The sequence below is a fragment of the Syngnathus floridae genome, chromosome 6 (genome assembly GCF_059516105.1).
Source record: "Syngnathus floridae isolate MCC-2025c chromosome 6, RoL_Sflo_1.0, whole genome shotgun sequence".
In the NCBI taxonomy this organism is placed as follows: domain Eukaryota; kingdom Metazoa; phylum Chordata; class Actinopteri; order Syngnathiformes; family Syngnathidae; genus Syngnathus; species Syngnathus floridae.
The window spans coordinates 5,664,482-5,681,274 of record NC_142418.1 but is presented as its reverse complement, the minus strand read 5'-3'; the positions used below and the strand labels follow the sequence as shown (position 1 = coordinate 5,681,274).

At 42.7% G+C, this 16,793-nt stretch overlaps 3 protein-coding genes and 1 long non-coding RNA gene across 9 annotated transcripts; 2 read left to right on the top strand and 2 right to left on the bottom strand.

The window, feature by feature from the left end:
* The first annotated feature begins 389 nt into the window (after window positions 1-389).
* clpxb (caseinolytic mitochondrial matrix peptidase chaperone subunit Xb) lies at window positions 390-7,700 on the top strand. 2 transcript variants are annotated; one of them, XM_088377531.1, is made up of 15 exons: window positions 390-809; window positions 1,274-1,351; window positions 1,983-2,143; window positions 2,219-2,333; window positions 2,775-2,929; window positions 3,020-3,179; window positions 3,503-3,544; window positions 4,286-4,462; window positions 4,587-4,751; window positions 4,919-5,007; window positions 5,179-5,343; window positions 5,427-5,726; window positions 5,799-5,891; window positions 6,123-6,229; window positions 6,436-7,700. In XM_088377531.1, the coding sequence occupies exons 2-15, from the start codon at window positions 1,297-1,299 to the stop codon at window positions 6,524-6,526; spliced, it is 1,875 nt and encodes a 624-aa protein (XP_088233657.1). In that variant the 5' UTR covers window positions 390-809; window positions 1,274-1,296; the 3' UTR covers window positions 6,527-7,700. The 2 variants fall into 2 exon arrangements, with proteins under 2 accessions (XP_088233657.1, XP_088233658.1); XM_088377532.1 differs by lacking the exon at window positions 3,503-3,544.
* A 1,279-nt stretch (window positions 7,701-8,979) lies between these two features.
* Window positions 8,980-13,932, top strand: ubap1lb (ubiquitin associated protein 1-like b). 5 transcript variants are annotated; one of them, XM_088379350.1, is made up of 8 exons: window positions 8,980-9,152; window positions 9,898-10,023; window positions 10,156-10,704; window positions 10,844-11,002; window positions 11,061-11,162; window positions 11,256-12,324; window positions 13,135-13,231; window positions 13,672-13,932. In XM_088379350.1, the coding sequence occupies exons 1-6, from the start codon at window positions 9,129-9,131 to the stop codon at window positions 11,388-11,390; spliced, it is 1,095 nt and encodes a 364-aa protein (XP_088235476.1). In that variant the 5' UTR covers window positions 8,980-9,128; the 3' UTR covers window positions 11,391-12,324; window positions 13,135-13,231; window positions 13,672-13,932. The 5 variants fall into 5 exon arrangements, with proteins under 5 accessions (XP_088235476.1, XP_088235479.1, XP_088235475.1 ...); XM_088379353.1 differs by having other exon boundaries at window positions 11,256-12,665; XM_088379349.1 differs by lacking the exon at window positions 13,672-13,932 and adding an exon at window positions 13,513-13,544.
* On the bottom strand, window positions 9,184-11,214 carry LOC148396074 (uncharacterized). Its single transcript, XR_015859137.1, has 3 exons — window positions 11,073-11,214; window positions 10,830-10,979; window positions 9,184-10,742 (listed from the first exon to the last, which is right to left on the bottom strand). It is a non-coding gene; the product is annotated as an uncharacterized LOC148396074 (long non-coding RNA).
* Window positions 11,620-15,954, bottom strand: LOC148396072 (protein regulator of cytokinesis 1-like). Its single transcript, XM_088379348.1, has 14 exons — window positions 15,788-15,954; window positions 14,989-15,121; window positions 14,773-14,895; window positions 14,402-14,635; window positions 14,156-14,326; window positions 13,932-14,081; window positions 13,694-13,841; window positions 13,402-13,538; window positions 13,211-13,306; window positions 12,898-13,044; window positions 12,715-12,825; window positions 12,516-12,623; window positions 12,288-12,437; window positions 11,620-12,073 (listed from the first exon to the last, which is right to left on the bottom strand). The coding sequence occupies exons 1-14, from the start codon at window positions 15,796-15,798 to the stop codon at window positions 12,002-12,004; spliced, it is 1,791 nt and encodes a 596-aa protein (XP_088235474.1). The 5' UTR covers window positions 15,799-15,954; the 3' UTR covers window positions 11,620-12,001.
* Window positions 15,955-16,793: the final 839 nt, after the last annotated feature.

The window sequence follows — 16,793 nt, the reverse complement described above, 5'->3', positions numbered from 1 at the left end:
TGGAAAAACTTGCAACACAGTTACTCATGTGCTGCCCCATAAAACCATACACCCCCCTAAAGCTTTGGCCTAACGGTAAGGTTTGGGTTAGGGCTGGAGTTAGGGTTAGACCTAGGGTTAGGGCTAGGGTTGGGGTTAGTTAGTAATTAATTCATTCAGAATTCTGTCTCACACATAGGTAATGCATAAGAAAAAAATGACCGCGGTCCAAAGGTCTGAATGAGATTATTAACATTTTGAACATTGTCTTCTTTTTTTTCTACATAGACGATCCCTCTGACGTAAGGGGGCCAGAACGGTGTATATGATTGGCAGATGTTCAGGCTAATGACAGAGCTTGTTGTTGCACCGAAGCAGTGTCGTCACCTTAGACGTTGTCTCCCTCTAGCGTCAAAGCAACAAAACCACTCCATAAAATAAACATGTCAAATTTGGCTTCTCTCGAAGAAGAGTACCTCCTCCTCTGCTGTTGAGCAACTACTGTAGATCTCAAACCGACTGGATACGCGATCCTCTATATATTACTCAGCGAAATCCCTCCTACGCGCAAGCAAGACAGCGAGAGAGCTCGTTAGCTATCACGCTAGCCAGTCGTAGTCGGGGTAACCGACCTACTTCCTAACCTCTCTTACATCATCACACCTGGGAAGTAGTGGCTCCAAAAAGCCGACGTTTTTTACTTCACACAAACGGCAGTGCAATATTAGTATGTCAACAGGCGGACCTGTCACATTGAACTAGTGAGAATTGAAGCACTTTCTCTCCAAGCAAGGGAGCTGTCAAGACTGCAGCTGGTTTCGTCATTCCTCGTGAGTAGAACCAGAAATATTTGTTGTTTTTTTAAGTGCTGCTGCGCTGTTTGTTACACTTTTTCTTTGTCAAATTGCACAGCAAGAGAAATGTTCTTTGTCAAAGTTGTAACTCTACCATATTTTGTTTCCTAGATAGTCATTTGATGAGGGGGATTGTGACGCTGGCCCAGGCCTAGCATATGCTAGTTACCATGCTCACATAACCTAATTTATTTTCCTTTTTTTTACCTCTTTATTCTAGATGTGTGTGCACGACTGTATTTAAAAACAATATTTCAGTCAGTCGGTGTATTGTTGAACTGACAAACAGCTTAAATTGCAGTCCTGGTTAGCCGATGACCTGGTGTGCTAATGCTAACCGTGACGCTGTAGTTATGAAATGCTTGAGCTTTGCACGCCATCTTCTCCGATGACAGCAAACTGCTAATTTAAACACTTTGTGCTCTAAAATGTGCTTTTAGGATTTTGACACAAAAGAGGAGTAATGTCTTGTCCGTGTACTTCGGCTGCAAGGTTGTTCCTAAATACAGCTCATCGAGGTAAGGAATGCTCACGCTGCATGACATTGTTGTTTTGCTAAGTTGTAGCCTGAAAGTAGGTCTCAAGCTAACAATCAGATGACAGTTTGTCATCAGCATGTATGTCATCAATCGATTTTTTTAAGTAACGCGTTTGACACGCGAACCGATTGTAATGAAATGTCACAAGGTCATTTTAAGTTATTCCGAATCATTGTGACTTTGACGACGTGTTACCCACAACGCGATGGCTACATAATCGTTGAGGCACCGTCATTGGTGTTACTTTTGAGCGAAGGCAAGAGGTTACTGGAGTTGCCAAAAGAAAAGAATATTGTTGCTTTAGAATAATAAGACTCACGTCAAAGTAAAAAAAGAAAGCTCCAAATATTAACTTGTGTAGTATATATTGTAACCATTGAAGTACTGACCTAATGGCTTCTGGTTTTTTATTTTTTTATTTTTTAAATCAGCATGAATGTCAAATGGACCAAAATATAAATGTGCATTTTCAGATATTGTCCAACATGTTACTTTGAACAGTGACAACCACAAACGAAAATCACAAATTCTTAATAGCTCTTACAGTTTTTGGGAGAAATTTAGTTTTTGTCTTTTCGAGTCAAAGGGTCCGTTGCTCTTTCCACTCTAGGATTGTCCTGCTCCCGCTTGCAGTTTTATTCTCTGAGTCGTCATGGTTCCAGAGACGCCCATCTACAGCCCCGTGTGCGGGTGAGATCGTTTTCCGAGACTGCCGTTTGCTTTGCCTCCAAAGATGGCAGCACAAAGGACACCGGGAACGATGGTGGCAAGGTAATCTCTTGGAACCTATTCTCGTTTCCTGGAAATGGTGGTAACGCACGGTAACATGACATCACGTTTACACAGAAAAGCATCAGTGAGGCGAAGAGGGCCTCGGGTTCTGGGGGATCTGGTAAGGGAGGAAGTCAGCTCCGTTGCCCCAAATGTGGAGACCCCTGCACGCATGTGGAAACCTTTGTTTGTGAGTAAACATGATAGTAGCATAAACTGGCTTGTCTGGAGTGAGCGTTTAGCAAAAGATGATTCCATAACCATGATGTTTGTTTTAAATACACTAAATTGGATTGTGGGCTTGCACCACTTCTGCACAGCCGTGATCGTGTTGTAACGTTTATGCAAGACTCTGACTCTGATATGTGACAACGGCCTGTTGCTGCATTCCAGACTTCTTGCAAGTAGGATAAATATACCACGTGAATTTTCTAGGTTTGACCGCAAAACATACCAGCACAGAGTAAACAAACCACATGGCTGACGACTTCAAGTGTGCTTTTTAAGAGCCCATAATTTTGTAACTGCTATTTTCTGTTTGATTCACGATTGAAATATTTGTTGTTGTTGTTTTTCTAAACTTTCAAAATGTTCCAGCAGTATATCATTCTGTCTTGTCGTCTCTTTCAAGCATCAACACGATTTGTCAAATGTGAGAAATGCCACCACTTTTTTGTGGTCTTGTCCGAGACGGACTCCAAGAAGGGACTAAACAAAGAGCCCGAGTCTGCTGCTGAGGCTGTCAAACTGGCTTTTGCGCAGAAACCACCCCCTCCCCCCAAGAAGGTAATAAACGATGCAAATGAATGAAATGAGTGCCATTACATTCCCAATATCAAGTGCATGTTACATTCAAGCTGATTGCACCTCCTCCAGATATATGCTTACCTCGACAAGTATGTGGTGGGCCAGTCATATGCTAAGAAGGTGCTGGCCGTGGCTGTGTACAATCACTACAAGCGCATCTACAACAACATACCTGCCGGCAGTCGCCAGCAAGTGGAGGTGGAAAAGCAACCCTCCCTGACACCTCGGGGTCAGTAATGCATTTTTGCAATATTACCTTTCCTTTGCTAGCTTTCTTTTTAAGGAACCAAATTGTACCTGGAATATAAGAGGCAAATTGAAAGTGAAGGCGTTTGTATCACGGGTGTCGAGTACAGTCGAGTGTCGCCTACTTCTAAAAACCGGAAACGATTACGACGGTTGCATCATTTTGCATCACTCGTTGGCTGTATAATTTGGCATTTGTTCAATAATGATATCACACAGTCCGAACTGCATTGTAGGCATCGCGTTGCCGAGGCGTTTAGTGCTAATGATAATATTGATGTGAGCACTTTGATCCTCCCTCTGTAGAGCTAGAGATGAGACGACGCGAAGATGAATACAGATTCACAAGTAAGTGATCGGCCCGCCGTCACTATTTCTGTCCATCGCATAGCTTTTATTGCTTTGCTTTTTTTAATTGCCATGTATTGTACAAATGCCAAAATTTTACAGCCCTGATTTTGTTTTGTTTTTTGACAGCATCTATTGATAGAACGATTGCCTCAGTAAATGAAAAATGATTTTGAAGAAAAGAAATAATTCTTTTAGGAGACATTTACGTCTTAGGCCAGCAAAAAAATACACTTGGTTGGTCAAACTTTGACATCCCACAGCAAAATGCACAATGTAACGTAAATAATATGAAGAATGGACTTTATTAGAGTTATTGTCACAACACGACCAAACCTTCAGTTCTAGTTGTACTTAAAAGTGAGCGTATACTACCAGTCTACTTCTCACAGTGTTAAATTATACTTTGTGGCCTGACCTGTCCCCCAACAAGATATCACAACTGTGCCAGTTAATCGGCACACAATCAGATAAAGTATCCCGATGACCTACATTCACATCTGTACTTTGCTATTTACAATCCTGCTCTGCTCACATTACACATCCACGCTGGCACCGACTCTGCCGTGTGTATTTTTAGACTACTTCATATCACTGCCTGCATTGAGTGAATGAAGAAATGACCCATTTTACAATTTTGGAAAACTTTGCATTTGTTTTTATCATTTGCGAAATGTCTTCTCAGAAACAAAATAAATCTGTCTTTAAATATAACCAACACATTTTGTTTTGTGGTTGCAGAGCTGCTGCAGATTGCAGGGATCAGCCCCCACGGCAACGCTTTGGGAGCTTCCATGCAGCAGCAGAGCAGCCAGCAGGCGCCCCAAGAGAAACGAGGCGGCGAGGTCCTGGACTCCACACACGCCGACATTAAACTGGAGAAGAGCAACATCATACTTCTCGGTCCAACTGGCTCAGGTAGCGTATTCTCGCAATGTTCCGTCGCTCGCCTCTCACAGATTGTTGACCGCAAAGCAGACAAGCCGTATTAATGGAAACGCAAAATGGCTTCCAGTGAATGTGCTGCTGTATATTTTCACAGGGAAAACGTTGTTGGCGCAGACGCTGGCTCGCTGCCTGGATGTTCCCTTTGCGATATGCGACTGCACCACTCTCACTCAAGCCGGATACGTGGGAGAAGACATCGAGTCAGTTATTGCCAAACTGCTGCAAGACGCCAACTACTCTGTGGAGAAAGCGCAGCAAGGTGGTTGGCCACTCGCTAACAACAACCTGATGAGCACCAAGTAATATCGAAGCTGTCATTAAATAAATAATAATAAAAAAAGGAAATTCTGGGTTATTACAGGAAAAGGTACACGATTGGAGCTTTGACTTTGATATATTGACCAACTTGGATGTCTTTATATGCAGGTATCGTGTTTCTGGATGAGGTGGACAAGATTGGCAGCGTGCCGGGCATCCATCAACTGAGGGATGTGGGAGGAGAGGGAGTCCAACAGGTCAGAATTTGTATTCCAATAATAACAAATGTGTTGTACTTAAATGCAAAATATAACTTGTCCAGACACTATATAAAGAAAGTTAAGCACATGTTTAAAAAAAAAAAAAAAAGAAATCATGCCGACCCAATTAAAATGAAGACTGACTTTGTATTTTTGTCTTCCTGGCAGGGGTTGCTTAAACTCTTAGAGGGTACGATTGTGAACGTTCCTGAGAAAAACTCCAGGAAGCTGAGAGGAGAGACCGTGCAGGTGGACACAACAAACATCCTGTTTGTTGCCTCCGGTGCCTTCAACGGACTTGACAGAATTATAAGCAGAAGAAAGAACGAGAAGGTAACTTCTACATGGCTGTCCACAGACATGTGGTGCGTTTGTTTTTTGTACGCTTTTGCTTTAACAGTTGTCATTCCTTACAGTATTTAGGCTTCGGAACCCCTTCCAATCTGGGCAAAGGTCGTCGTGCAGCAGCCGCGGCCGACCTGGCCAACACCAGCGGCGAGACGGACACGGTGGCCGAGATCGAGGAGAAGGACAGGCTGCTGAAGCATGTGGAGGCCAGAGACCTGATTGAATTTGGAATGATCCCGGAGTTCGTGGGCCGTCTTCCTGTGGTGGTTCCGCTCCACAGCCTGGATGAAGAAACACTCGTCCGTATTCTGACGGAGCCTCGCAACGCTGTGGTGCCGCAGTACCAAGCGCTCTTCAGCATGGATAAAGTAAGAGAGCGGCAGCTTTGTGAATAATTATCGCAGATGTTTCCAGCATAAAAGAACTGTTTTTGGTTTCAGTGCGAACTCAATGTGACCCAAGATGCCTTGAAGGCCATCGCTCGCATGGCTCTGGAGAGAAAAACTGGAGCTCGTGGGCTCAGATCAATTATGGTGTGTATGTCTGACTTGTTTGTCATTTTGGGTTCCTTTTAATTTCCTCACATTTATTTTTTGGGGCGAATCCATGAATCTTAGTGTCAAAGCAGAAGTAACTATTGTAGAATAGCGCTTTCAAGTGGACAAAATAATACCTGCACCTGCCATTCTTTAAGTAGATGCACTATGCATTACTGTAATTGTCTAAACCTGAGTTAAAAAAAAGCTGTTCATTATCCACCACAGGAAAAGCTTCTCCTGGAGCCAATGTTTGAGGTGCCGCATTCTGACATCATGGCTGTCGAGTTGAACAAAGACGTCGTCCATGGGAAGACCCAGCCCCGATACATCAGGTCAGCGTTGCTTTCAATGAGCAAATGTGTTCACCGTAAATATTATACATCTTTAGCTACTCCGACGAACGTTTCACAAGCATAATAATCAGAAAACGATTTTTAGACTCATTGAACCCAAAATATTTGCACTTTAATTCACAGGCGTGACTTTGTGTTTCTGCTTTTTGTCGTAAACCTAAACAAGCTTCTCGCGTGTGTTTCAGAACTCCGGCCAAGGAGCAGGCAGAAGAGGACTATGATTCAGGCATCGAGGAGGAGAACTGGCCTCGACAGGCGGACGCTGCGAACAACTGAACCACATCGTCCATTTCACATAAAGACAGTTTGCTACCGCCCTTTGTGATAGCAACTCCGGGTTTTCCCGGAGGCCCCACAAACAAAATAGGGACATTTTATTAGGGATAATGAAGGCGGTTGTGACCGAGGATGTTATCTTGAACAAGTAGTGTAGCAACCTTGGGTCCTGTCTGTCTTGTCTGTGCGTGTGTGTGCGTGAGTGTGTGTGCCGGCGAGCGTGTGTCGTGCAGCATACTCGCAGGTTGGACCTTTATACAATTATTTCAATCTCTGGTGATTGTTAACATTTTATCTATATAAAGATAATACATTTTTTATTCGTGAGAACGTTTGTAGCAAGGTCATATTGTTTCCTTCTTGTGACCAGCAGCCCCTGGAAAAGGGAAACAAAATAGATGGCACCCAAAAACTGATGCATGGAAGGGAGGGGGGGGGGTCATGTCAAGTTATGCCTTATATTACAGGGCATGATATTCCATGTCAATATTTTGATGATAGTCTCTTTAGCACCATTATCATAATGGCGTCCGCACTGTTAGTACAATTGAGTCGTCAATGTACTGCACTGCTTTAATGCAGTAATGTGGAAAATGATTTTGATGACCGTACGAAAAAAAAAAAAGAACAAATCAAGTAACACGAGTGGCTCAACAAACAGCCCGTGAGAAGCGATGGGGAGCTTTTAAGCAGCCACAATGGTTACTAGTTCTTCATGTTTGGTGTTCAGTCCACTTTTTAGGAAAATAGACTGTATATACATGCATTTTTGCTTTCGGAAGGCTGTTTAGTAAAAAAGGGTTTAAGTCTGACATTTAAAAGTTTTATGTGTTTATTTCTCTTTACATTCTCAAGATTCTCCATCACACAAATTATCTCCAGAAACAAAATGTAGAGGACAACCGTAAAGACTTTATAGTTACTTTTATGTCTTTCACGCACCTTTTTAGTGTGATCATATTCTGTTGCTATCGAGCGGTCTTTCATTAAGACTGAACAATGCTGCTTGTATTCCTAAAATGTGCTATGACATCATTAAACTAGACCTGATCTCCTTGCTTTTAAGCTTCCTTTCCTTTCTAAAATATCGTCTGTTACAGAACACCATTGTGAAGCCCTCAAACAATGTAATTGTTGAAAAATGAAATAAAATTTATATCTGGATAGATTTGAACGAGCAGTCTGTTTGATATGTGGTGGGTCGCTCATTCGTGTTGGCTCGTGAGTGAACAATTCGTTCAAAAGAACAAATCTTTTCAGTGAACGAGAGTGAACCTCCTAAAGTGATTCGTTCTTTTTTTCAGTTCATATGACTTCAGTCACTAGATGTCGGTAATGCGCAATGAAGCTGGTGCCACCTCACCGTAAAACAAAACGAAGAAGAAAATTACGTAACGTGAATTTCATTTCCCGCACGCAGGTACGAAACGAATCAGTGAGTGAGTAATTTGCATTTCCAGTTCATCGCGAGAACGGATCAGTGAGGGAACGAATCCAGACTTTCCCGTTCGCTTACGAGTCAATGGGTCAACTGCCTTCCTTCCCGTGCATCAACGGATCAGTCATTGAACGTGTTGCGTGTCCCTCCCGGTGTTGACTATGTAAGCCAGAATGTCGATTTACGATTTGCCAAGGAAAGAAAGAAAGAAACACCACTTCTTTTATGCACGTTTTCTCCAAGCTAACGGCTGACTTTATTGCATGAAGGGATGCGCCGTTATGCAAAAACGGGGAGATTATGCTTCTCTTTGGGTAGTCTTTATTACTTTAAATAATGTGTATGCATATATACGCCTAAATATTGTTATCCGATATATCTACTGCAATTTCACATTAGATTGCTGGTTTGAAATTTACTTTTATTATTATTGTTATTATTATTATTATTATTATTATTATTATTATTATTATTATTATTATTATTTTAATAAACATTAAAACCTGTTAAAACTTGTCTGGTGTTTTATTCCTTGTTTTTGTTTTTTGGGGCATAAAAAAAATCTGACATTTGGTCAACTGCTTTATATGACAATATGTATATGTTTCACGTTGTGTAATATGTGTTGGTGTCCCCCAAAATAAAGAGCAAGTAGTCAAATACACATTCTTGACACGTACATAAAATGCATAAAATTATTAGGTACACCTGAAAATGGTGGTGTACCTAAAGGAGTGTCCGTGTGACGGCACAGATCAACCAGCCAATCAGGAGGTGGTGGTGAGGGCGGGTGTGGCACTTTTCACTTTCAGTTCAACTTTGGCCGTGATTTTTCCCGAATGAAGTGGCCTGTTATTAGGTACACCAGAAAACGGCGACGTACCTAAAGGAGTGTCCGTGTGACGTCACAGATCAACCAGCCAATCAGAAAGTGGGGGTGAGGGAGGGTGTGGCATTATCACTTAAACCAGGGGTGTCGACCTCCAGTTCTAATATGTTTTCCAAGTTACCCTCGTTAAACACACCTGCGTGAAAAGATTTAGGTCATTTTCACGTTCTGCAGGAGCTAAAACTTTTCACGCAGGTGCACTTAACGAGGGTTCGTTTGAACGAATCTTTTGAGTGACCTGATTCTAAAGATTCAGTTCACTTATAAGAACTGGAATGCACATCACCATCGCTCATTTGGTGAGGATTTAATCCTTTTAATGTCGTCGTTATTTACAATGTAAATGTACGTCACTGCTTTTGCAAGTGTGCTTCCATTTGTGTGTTGGTACCTTTATATAATCTGCTAATCTGTGGAAAGTGATGCCCTTGTCGTTTCTTCCTGAAGCCTAACCTTAATCCCCCCTCGTGTCTATATTAAAAGAACAAAAGTTCCATTTAAAAATGGATGTGAATATGTATAATAGAGATGCAGATGAGAACAAAAGTGTTAGAAGTATAGAAATTGACATATTTTACTGTGTACAAGTAGACATTATCAGCAACATTTTATTTTAATATCAACACTTGGAATTATTAGAATTAAAAATACTCTTGGTTTTTTTTTTTCACCTTTCTGGTCAAGGTTACAATCTTATTGGTAAACAAGCTCTGAGATAATGCAGCTTAGTGAGCTTTAAACCATGTGACCACACCTGTGTTCGCCATTCATTCCAAACACACACACACAGTTCATTCATCTTCATCTCACTTGAGCCCAAACACCTGACAGAGGTAAGTGCTGAGAAAGCAAACAAAAACCCAAACCCAACTTTCAATACGCTACTTTAAAACCTCAGCCCTAATTTAAAAAAACTAATTTGAAGCCCTAATCCTAGTTTACAACCCTACTTCAAAACCCTAACCTTAGTATTAAACCCAACTTTGAAACCCTAGCCTTGATTGCCCTGTGTTTTTCCAGCAATGCGGTTCCTTCTTTTTGCAGATGATGAACCCTCTGGAAGATATCCCATTTGGAACCCCCCTGGGGTCACTGGGGCAGGATGTGTACTTGATGACGCCCCCTGACATCTCTGTGCCGGACTGTCTTCGGATCATGCAAGAAACTCAGGTCACATCTCGCTTCTAAGCCATTTTGAATCGTCCTTTAGGGCATCTTTAAAGGAAATACCACATTCATTCTTTCTTTCATTGTGTACATTTCTGCTTTGTAGTGAAGTTGTGTAAAATGTTCCTTGTGCAGTATAGCTTCAATTTGGAGAAGCTCATATTAACAGGCCAGCAGCCTGCCTACCAGGCTCCATCGTGTCCTCCCTACTGGCTGATGTTCAGCAGCCCTCACGAGTGCTACAGGGCCCCTCACAGGCTCGACGATCCTTGGGCCTCCAAACCTCGCCGCCGTAGTCACAGCGTGAACTCCGCAGACTCCTACTGGCTACACCACCGCGCGCACCCATCCGACTCGGATGAAGAAGACGGCTACTGCGAGGACAACGAAGGCTCGTCCCCCGAAGACAGTCCTCAGGAGCCCACCAAGAGTCGAGAGCGGCCCCGTAGCACCGCCCTTTCCAGGATCAAAGACATGCACCTCGGTCTTCCCACTCACTGCCGCAGGGCCCGGTTGAGCCACAGAGGTGCCTTGGAGTCTCCCGAGTGCAGCGGCACCAAGAAGAGGCAGCGGGCACAGAGTGCTGTGGGCAGATTGCACCCTCAAAACAATCCCCCTTCCGGAAGGCTGCAGCAGCAACGACCCTCCTCCGCTGGCCCTGTCATCAAAAACCGCCGGCAAAAGGTGGGTCTCTTTAACCCTCCTTCGAAAGTCTTGCTTACCTGTGGAAATAGCAAAAGTATTTTGTAATCAGAGTACAAAGTATAAAGTAATCAGAGGTCGTGATTGAAAGTATAAAAGGTCCAGACTTTGAACTCATCAGGCCTTCAGGACTGGAGGCTTCCTTGACTCAGCCACGGAGCTGCTGTCTGCTCTCAGCCAAGAAGAGAGGGAGCTGCTGGAGGCCGTCACAGACAGAGGATACCCATTACAGACGGCCATCTTGGCTCTGCAGAAGACTGGATACAACACACCAGACAAGGTACAATTTGATTCATTACAGGTAGACTATTATCATTTCTTCTGACTTATTTTGGCAGCTCTTAAAATACCTGGCAGCCTGCAATCATCTGTGTGAGTTGGGCTACGATGAAGCTCAAGTGGAGGAGGCCTTAGAGATGTTCCAGAACTGTGAGAGCAAGGTGCCTCCCTCTTGTTACTTTTTTTTTTTCTTTCAGTGAACACACAAGCCAAACGAGCCAACAGTCACAGCTTTTTTGCAATTATGATTTCAGGCTGCAGAGTTTCTGCACCTCCTGACTCAGTTCAATGAGATGGGCTTCCAGCAAAGTGCCATCAAAGAAGTGCTGCTTGTTCATGAAAATCATCGGGAAAGGGCTCTTGAAGAACTAATGACCCGCATGACTTAAATTGTGGAGCTCGGGTATCAAACTAAAAGCTTTGATTCAGTATTAGTGTATAAATTGGCAGCGATTATAAATTTAGTTATGTTTCCATCACAACTACAAGACCATTAAAAAAAAAAAAAAGTTTGAAACACAAAAAACGAGTTTGGCACCTGTGAATGTGAACATGACCACTTGTGGGATAATGAAAAATTAAATACATAAATTGGAAAAAAAAAAATCAGGACTTCGCTGAAGTTTTATTCAAACTTTTATTTACAGATGGATTCGAAAAGCATTGTGTTTCTCAAGAACGTACTGAGTAGCTGTCATTCCAGCTAGGTAAAACTATTGATGTAGTGGCTGAAGCACAAAAAATAAACAATACAAAAAAAATAAAAAAATGGAGAAGTGACAGGGGGAAAAAAAGCAAATTTGTTACGAGCGCTGACCTTTTACCTCTTACATTTACCTGCCGGAAAAACAAAGTGCACCTCAGGAGTGACAATAAAATAAGCCTGAGTAAAGATAGATAATTAAAACGTTGTTTGGTCAACATATTTAAAGCATTTACATATTGGGGGGGGGGTGTTATAAAAGCTTTCCACACAAAAAGCAGAGTCGGAGTACTTTGGTCACTGTTGAGTGACAGTGGAATTGAGCAGTCCAGACTTCACATTGGATTTAGAAGCCTTGGATAGGTCCCTCTGTGACAAAAGAGAAAAATTCATTGGTTATAGAGAGGACTCTTTTGGGCAAGGAATCTTTTTGTGCTACAACATCATGACATCAGAATAAGTTGGTGGGAATGAGTTAAGCAGTGTGCTTAGTTATGACTTTGAATCAAAGCTTGAAGGAAATGGCGTCTTTTTCCAGCATTGCTACCATTGTTGCATGCTAAAGTTGTTAAACTGCATTTACCGCAAATTCCGAATAGGAGCCGGCGAATGCGTTAAAGGTGCGATCTGGAATATCCTGAGACTTGAGTGCTCCACACGGAGTGTTTCGGTTAATGTTTTCCTTGTTGGCGCGGGTGCTCTTTGCATGCCCGGGGGTTCGCAGGCCGAGACCCTACAAGTTGGGTTAAAATGACTTAATGCGCAGAAACAGAGTATGTAAGTTGCGTCCGGTGACGGCGCCCAAGCGTACCTTGCCGCTGGCAGACAGAGGCGGCCTCAGCATGGACGGCTGGCACATGGTTCCCCCGAAGCCCGAAGTGAGGAAACTGTTTGGTGTGTGGATGGTTGACATTCCCACCTGCAGAAAACAGCCAGGCAACACAATGTGAAATCCAATGTGGTATTATTCTTACTCTAATTTCTGTTGCAATTATTTTAACCAAGGTGACCTTTCTGTGTTTGACTGGTGTGGCGTTTCCAACGATGCGCCTTTTGGATGGGGTCCTCACTGTAGTGCCATACAACATGTCTTCCTGGGTCTGTTTGGTCTTCTTCAGTTGCTAATTAAAAAAATAAATACAATCAAACAAGGCCGATGATGGAAAAAAAGTTTTGTTGTAGCTTTCACATACCCGCTCCAATTTCTCTTTCTCCTTCTCAATGTGGTGCTGCTCCCACTGCTGTTGCACATAATCCAGAAACTTCTGCCCATTGACAAAGAACTCTTTGCCTTGCTCAAGCTCCCAAGAATCGATTTGGGCCTTCAGAGTCTTTTCAAGCTAGCAAGAGAAAGTCAGAAATACTATCCTTCATATGGAAAATTTATTTTTACTCTCACACTCAACTATATTTGACTCTATACTTTGCAGGTGGAATCAGTACTGCTACCTTGACCCACACGTATTTGGACACAGTAGGAGAATTTGGGCCAGCTTTACACAGTACCTTGGGCAAACTTTTCTGAAGGTCAGTCCGCTGCTTCTCCTCCTTCAGAAGATTTCCACCTCTGTTGTTGAACCGCGACGCATCATTCGCTTTCCTCTGAGACAACAAAACCCAAAACCATACGTCATGTCCAGCAAATAAATATCACCCAAAAGATGTTGATAATATTTCCAACAACGCAACATACTCACATCAAGTTCCAAATACACAGCCCAGTTCTCCTGCCATTTTGTGACACCTTCAAACAGTTCTTTATGGTCCTCAAAGTAGCACTTCAACGTTTTGATTTCTGCCTCGTGCAGGTTGAGAAGCTCCTCTGTGAAATCGTCTGCGTGGACAAACACGACTGTTGCCATCACTGGAAACTTCATTTGGCACACAATGGAACTCAGCTAATTGTGCTAAATATGTCTATGCATCATATCTGTCTATGTTGTGTGTATGTGTCCACATAATTGCAGGAGACATTGTAACTCTAATCACCATCGTAAAAATGAAGAAAAGCTTGGCGCTGTTCCTGGCTGTAGAAGCACGTGTCCCAGTAAAGCGATATCTCAGCTCTGATGGCCTCAATGACGCTTTTCATACTCTGGAGTTTCAGCAGTTCAAGACGCTGGACCTCAGCCTGGAGCTGCAGCCGTTGAATACAAGCATTCATACACTGTTGCAGCGGGGAACTTTTTTTTTTTTTTTTAAATAAATACTGATGATCAATTCTTACAGCCTCAATGTTGCTCTTCTTGGACTTGATCATGTGCTCGGACAAGATCTCCCTCTCCTCCAGGGGGATCTTCAGCCTGTCCCACAGTTCGCGGGCTTTAGTGCGGAGCGTCCCACACAGCACATCATTCTCCATCTTGCACGCTTGCAACTGGTACAGGTTGCAATCACCGTGTTATGACATCATACATCACGAGAAGGTCAAACGAGACACAGTTAAGTCACCTGGCTGAGGAGAAGTTTAAGAGCTTTGATGTTGTCGGTGGAGAGACAAAACACCTCCTCATCCTCATAAAGCACGTCCTTTTCAAAAGCGGTCTCAGCCTCATGCTCCAACTCATCCATGCAAGCGATTATTTCCTTCTTTAAGCTCAAAAATTCGTTTTGACGACGCTCCTAAAAACAAAAAAACGGTTTTAAGATAAGTGAGCAAATCATTCATTAATCATAAAAAACGAAAATGAGCGACACCTTTTCCTTTGTGAGGGTATCAACATGGGCCCGGTAGTCGTCGAGTTGCTTGATGGACGGGACCGATTCCTGGTCGATGCTGAAGGGGGCGGTGCACATGATGTCGCACAGTTCGCAATCTTTGAGAGTAAGACTCTTGAGATCGTCCATTCTCTGCTTCTTGTGCTCCTTCATCTGCTCCACACCAGTACGGCAGTTCTTCTCCATCTGCAACATGGTGCAGTTGGCCTCCTCCTTGGCACACAAACAGAATATTAGCACAAGGCCAGTCCGGCTTATGAATCCATCAACTCATTTTATAGGCTTATATTAGGAAACAGTTCCATAGTGGAGTCACTCAAAATAATGTCAGTTTTATGTTTCAAATGTACCTCAAAGGGGGGCATCTGAAGTTCACTGCAAAGAAGTTCAAGTTCTTGGCGGTAAGTTTCAATGTTTTTAATGACTCGCGTTTTGAGCTCCTCTTCTTCGACTATCATCAAATCCAGCATACCCTGCAGCACACGTAAGAATCCAGACATACCAGACAGACTGTCAGTCAGCGACTACTGATAGAAACTGTTAAGCGCTTATCGCAGTGATCCTACTTTGATGTGCATGTGAACCATTTTAGTTCTTTGGAGCCGTTGATCCTCTAACACTCCCATTTCTTCCCATATATCCCGCAACTTGACCAGAGCTCTGTTGAGGTAGGCAACAGACTCTGCAGCATGAACTTCACTGCAAGAAAAACAGGGGGAAAAAAAAAAAAAATCAAGTATGCAGCTTTTGTTCACTATATATATATTTTACCTTGTTAACATACCCTGATTTGTTTAATATTTTTTCCATATACCTTGCTATATGTTGGTATTTTGTCTGATAATTCTCTGAAATTATCCTCTATGAATTATTTATCTTTGCTTTTCTATTTCAAAAACAGTGACAAGCAGAGTAATTACATTTTCTTCCACTAGATGACAATCTACAATATACATTCGTATCCACCTGTGTTCAACTAAATCGATTTGACACCGACTAAGTACACTTCTGAGTAAACTGAGATGAAATCATGATAAAATATGCATTTTTTGTGACACTTTTGTCGGGTGGTGTGCAATTAGATTTTTCATGTGTCGAATATATGAAGAAGCTAACATCACTTAGCTTTTGACGCAATGCTGACGACGCAGTGGACTAGCTGCAATAACAATTCCTATTCAAATTCTCAAGTCAATCGAGCAATGATAGCGGCATTTACAAGACCCCAGTGGCGACTTTTGTTCAGGGTTAGCGAAAACAGAATAAAAACGCTCGTAAAGGCCCAATTGGCTAGTTAAGCTACGTTTTATCAACGACCCCGCCTTTACAAATAATACTTTCGCTGATTGCAAATAAGATACCAACCTCACTCTCATGTTGCCAAAGCAGACTCCTCTAAAAAAAAAAAAAAGTTTCTGCCGTGCAATTTACGTGAGGGGGGGACGACCGTCTTCTTTCGGTTACCACCAGTTCGTTTGTCGACTCCAGACTACAGCAGCCCTGCGTTTGAAATTTGCAACGGCGTTAATGCGTGCACTCTGATTGGCTCAGAGCGATGACGTTCCTGGAGAAACTTCCGCTATGACGTCACGTCAGAGGTAGTTCTTATTTCGGCTGTTCCCAGTAGGGGCCGCCAGAGGAGCGCAATCGTTTCCGTTCCTGTTACACTTACCAACTGCATATTTGATGTACAGTACTGTATTTATAAATATGTTTATCCAATGCTAGTCGTTATTTTACTTAGAAATGTGGCCCAAGGTTGTAAAAGTACAAGTGTATTTTGAATATAGCGCTGAATGCTGATTGTTTAGTTGTAATTGTAGGTACATTATTTCTCACTAGATGATATAATGTGATTGGCAACTAAAATACTACCTTACCTGTACTGTTTTATGAGCCATATACTGATAACATCAAGTACTGTATATAACAATAATTGCAATCTAGCCAGCAAGGTGTACTAGTGGATAGCAAGTTTGCCTCACTACTGTGACAGTTTTGCCCGCAAAAGAATTTCCCTTGTTTTTGAGATGCTGCTCTGCGAGAAGCTTAATCAGTCTGGGCAATGAGCCACCCGGCAGCGTTGGATGAAGATGTAATAACTTTCCGACAGGGGCTCTTTGGTTGGAAGACTTTATTCTTCCTGTACCCTACAGCTTATGTCAAAGTTACTGCAGTCTCAGAAAAATTGGTGCACTCTCCCTCAACCCTTTTCTCTGCTTCAGCTTTAATGGGTGGAAGACATTTTACAAAATTGTCCCTAGGTGTGAGTGTGAGTGCGGATGGTTGTTTGTCTCTGTGTGTGCCCTGCGATTGGCTGGCAACCGGTTCAGGGTGTCCCCCGCCTACTGCCCGTTGACGCTTGGGATAG

Coding starts and splice junctions, on each gene's coding strand:
- clpxb (XM_088377531.1), top strand. CDS start 1,297: ATGTCTTGTCCGTGTACTTCGGCTGCAAGGTTGTTCCTAAATACAGCT. Junction 4,463..4,586: donor TCTCGGTCCAACTGGCTCAG/GTAGCGTATTCT, acceptor ATATTTTCACAG/GGAAAACGTTGTTGGCGCAG. Junction 5,892..6,122: donor GTGGGCTCAGATCAATTATG/GTGTGTATGTCT, acceptor TATCCACCACAG/GAAAAGCTTCTCCTGGAGCC.
- ubap1lb (XM_088379350.1), top strand. CDS start 9,129: ATGCACATCACCATCGCTCATTTG. Junction 10,705..10,843: donor TCAAAAACCGCCGGCAAAAG/GTGGGTCTCTTT, acceptor TGAACTCATCAG/GCCTTCAGGACTGGAGGCTT. Junction 11,163..11,255: donor TCCAGAACTGTGAGAGCAAG/GTGCCTCCCTCT, acceptor TTATGATTTCAG/GCTGCAGAGTTTCTGCACCT.
- LOC148396072 (XM_088379348.1), bottom strand. Junction 14,636..14,772: donor TTCAGATGCCCCCCTTTGAG/GTACATTTGAAA, acceptor TTGTGTGCCAAG/GAGGAGGCCAACTGCACCAT. Junction 12,624..12,714: donor CACCAGTCAAACACAGAAAG/GTCACCTTGGTT, acceptor TGTTTTCTGCAG/GTGGGAATGTCAACCATCCA.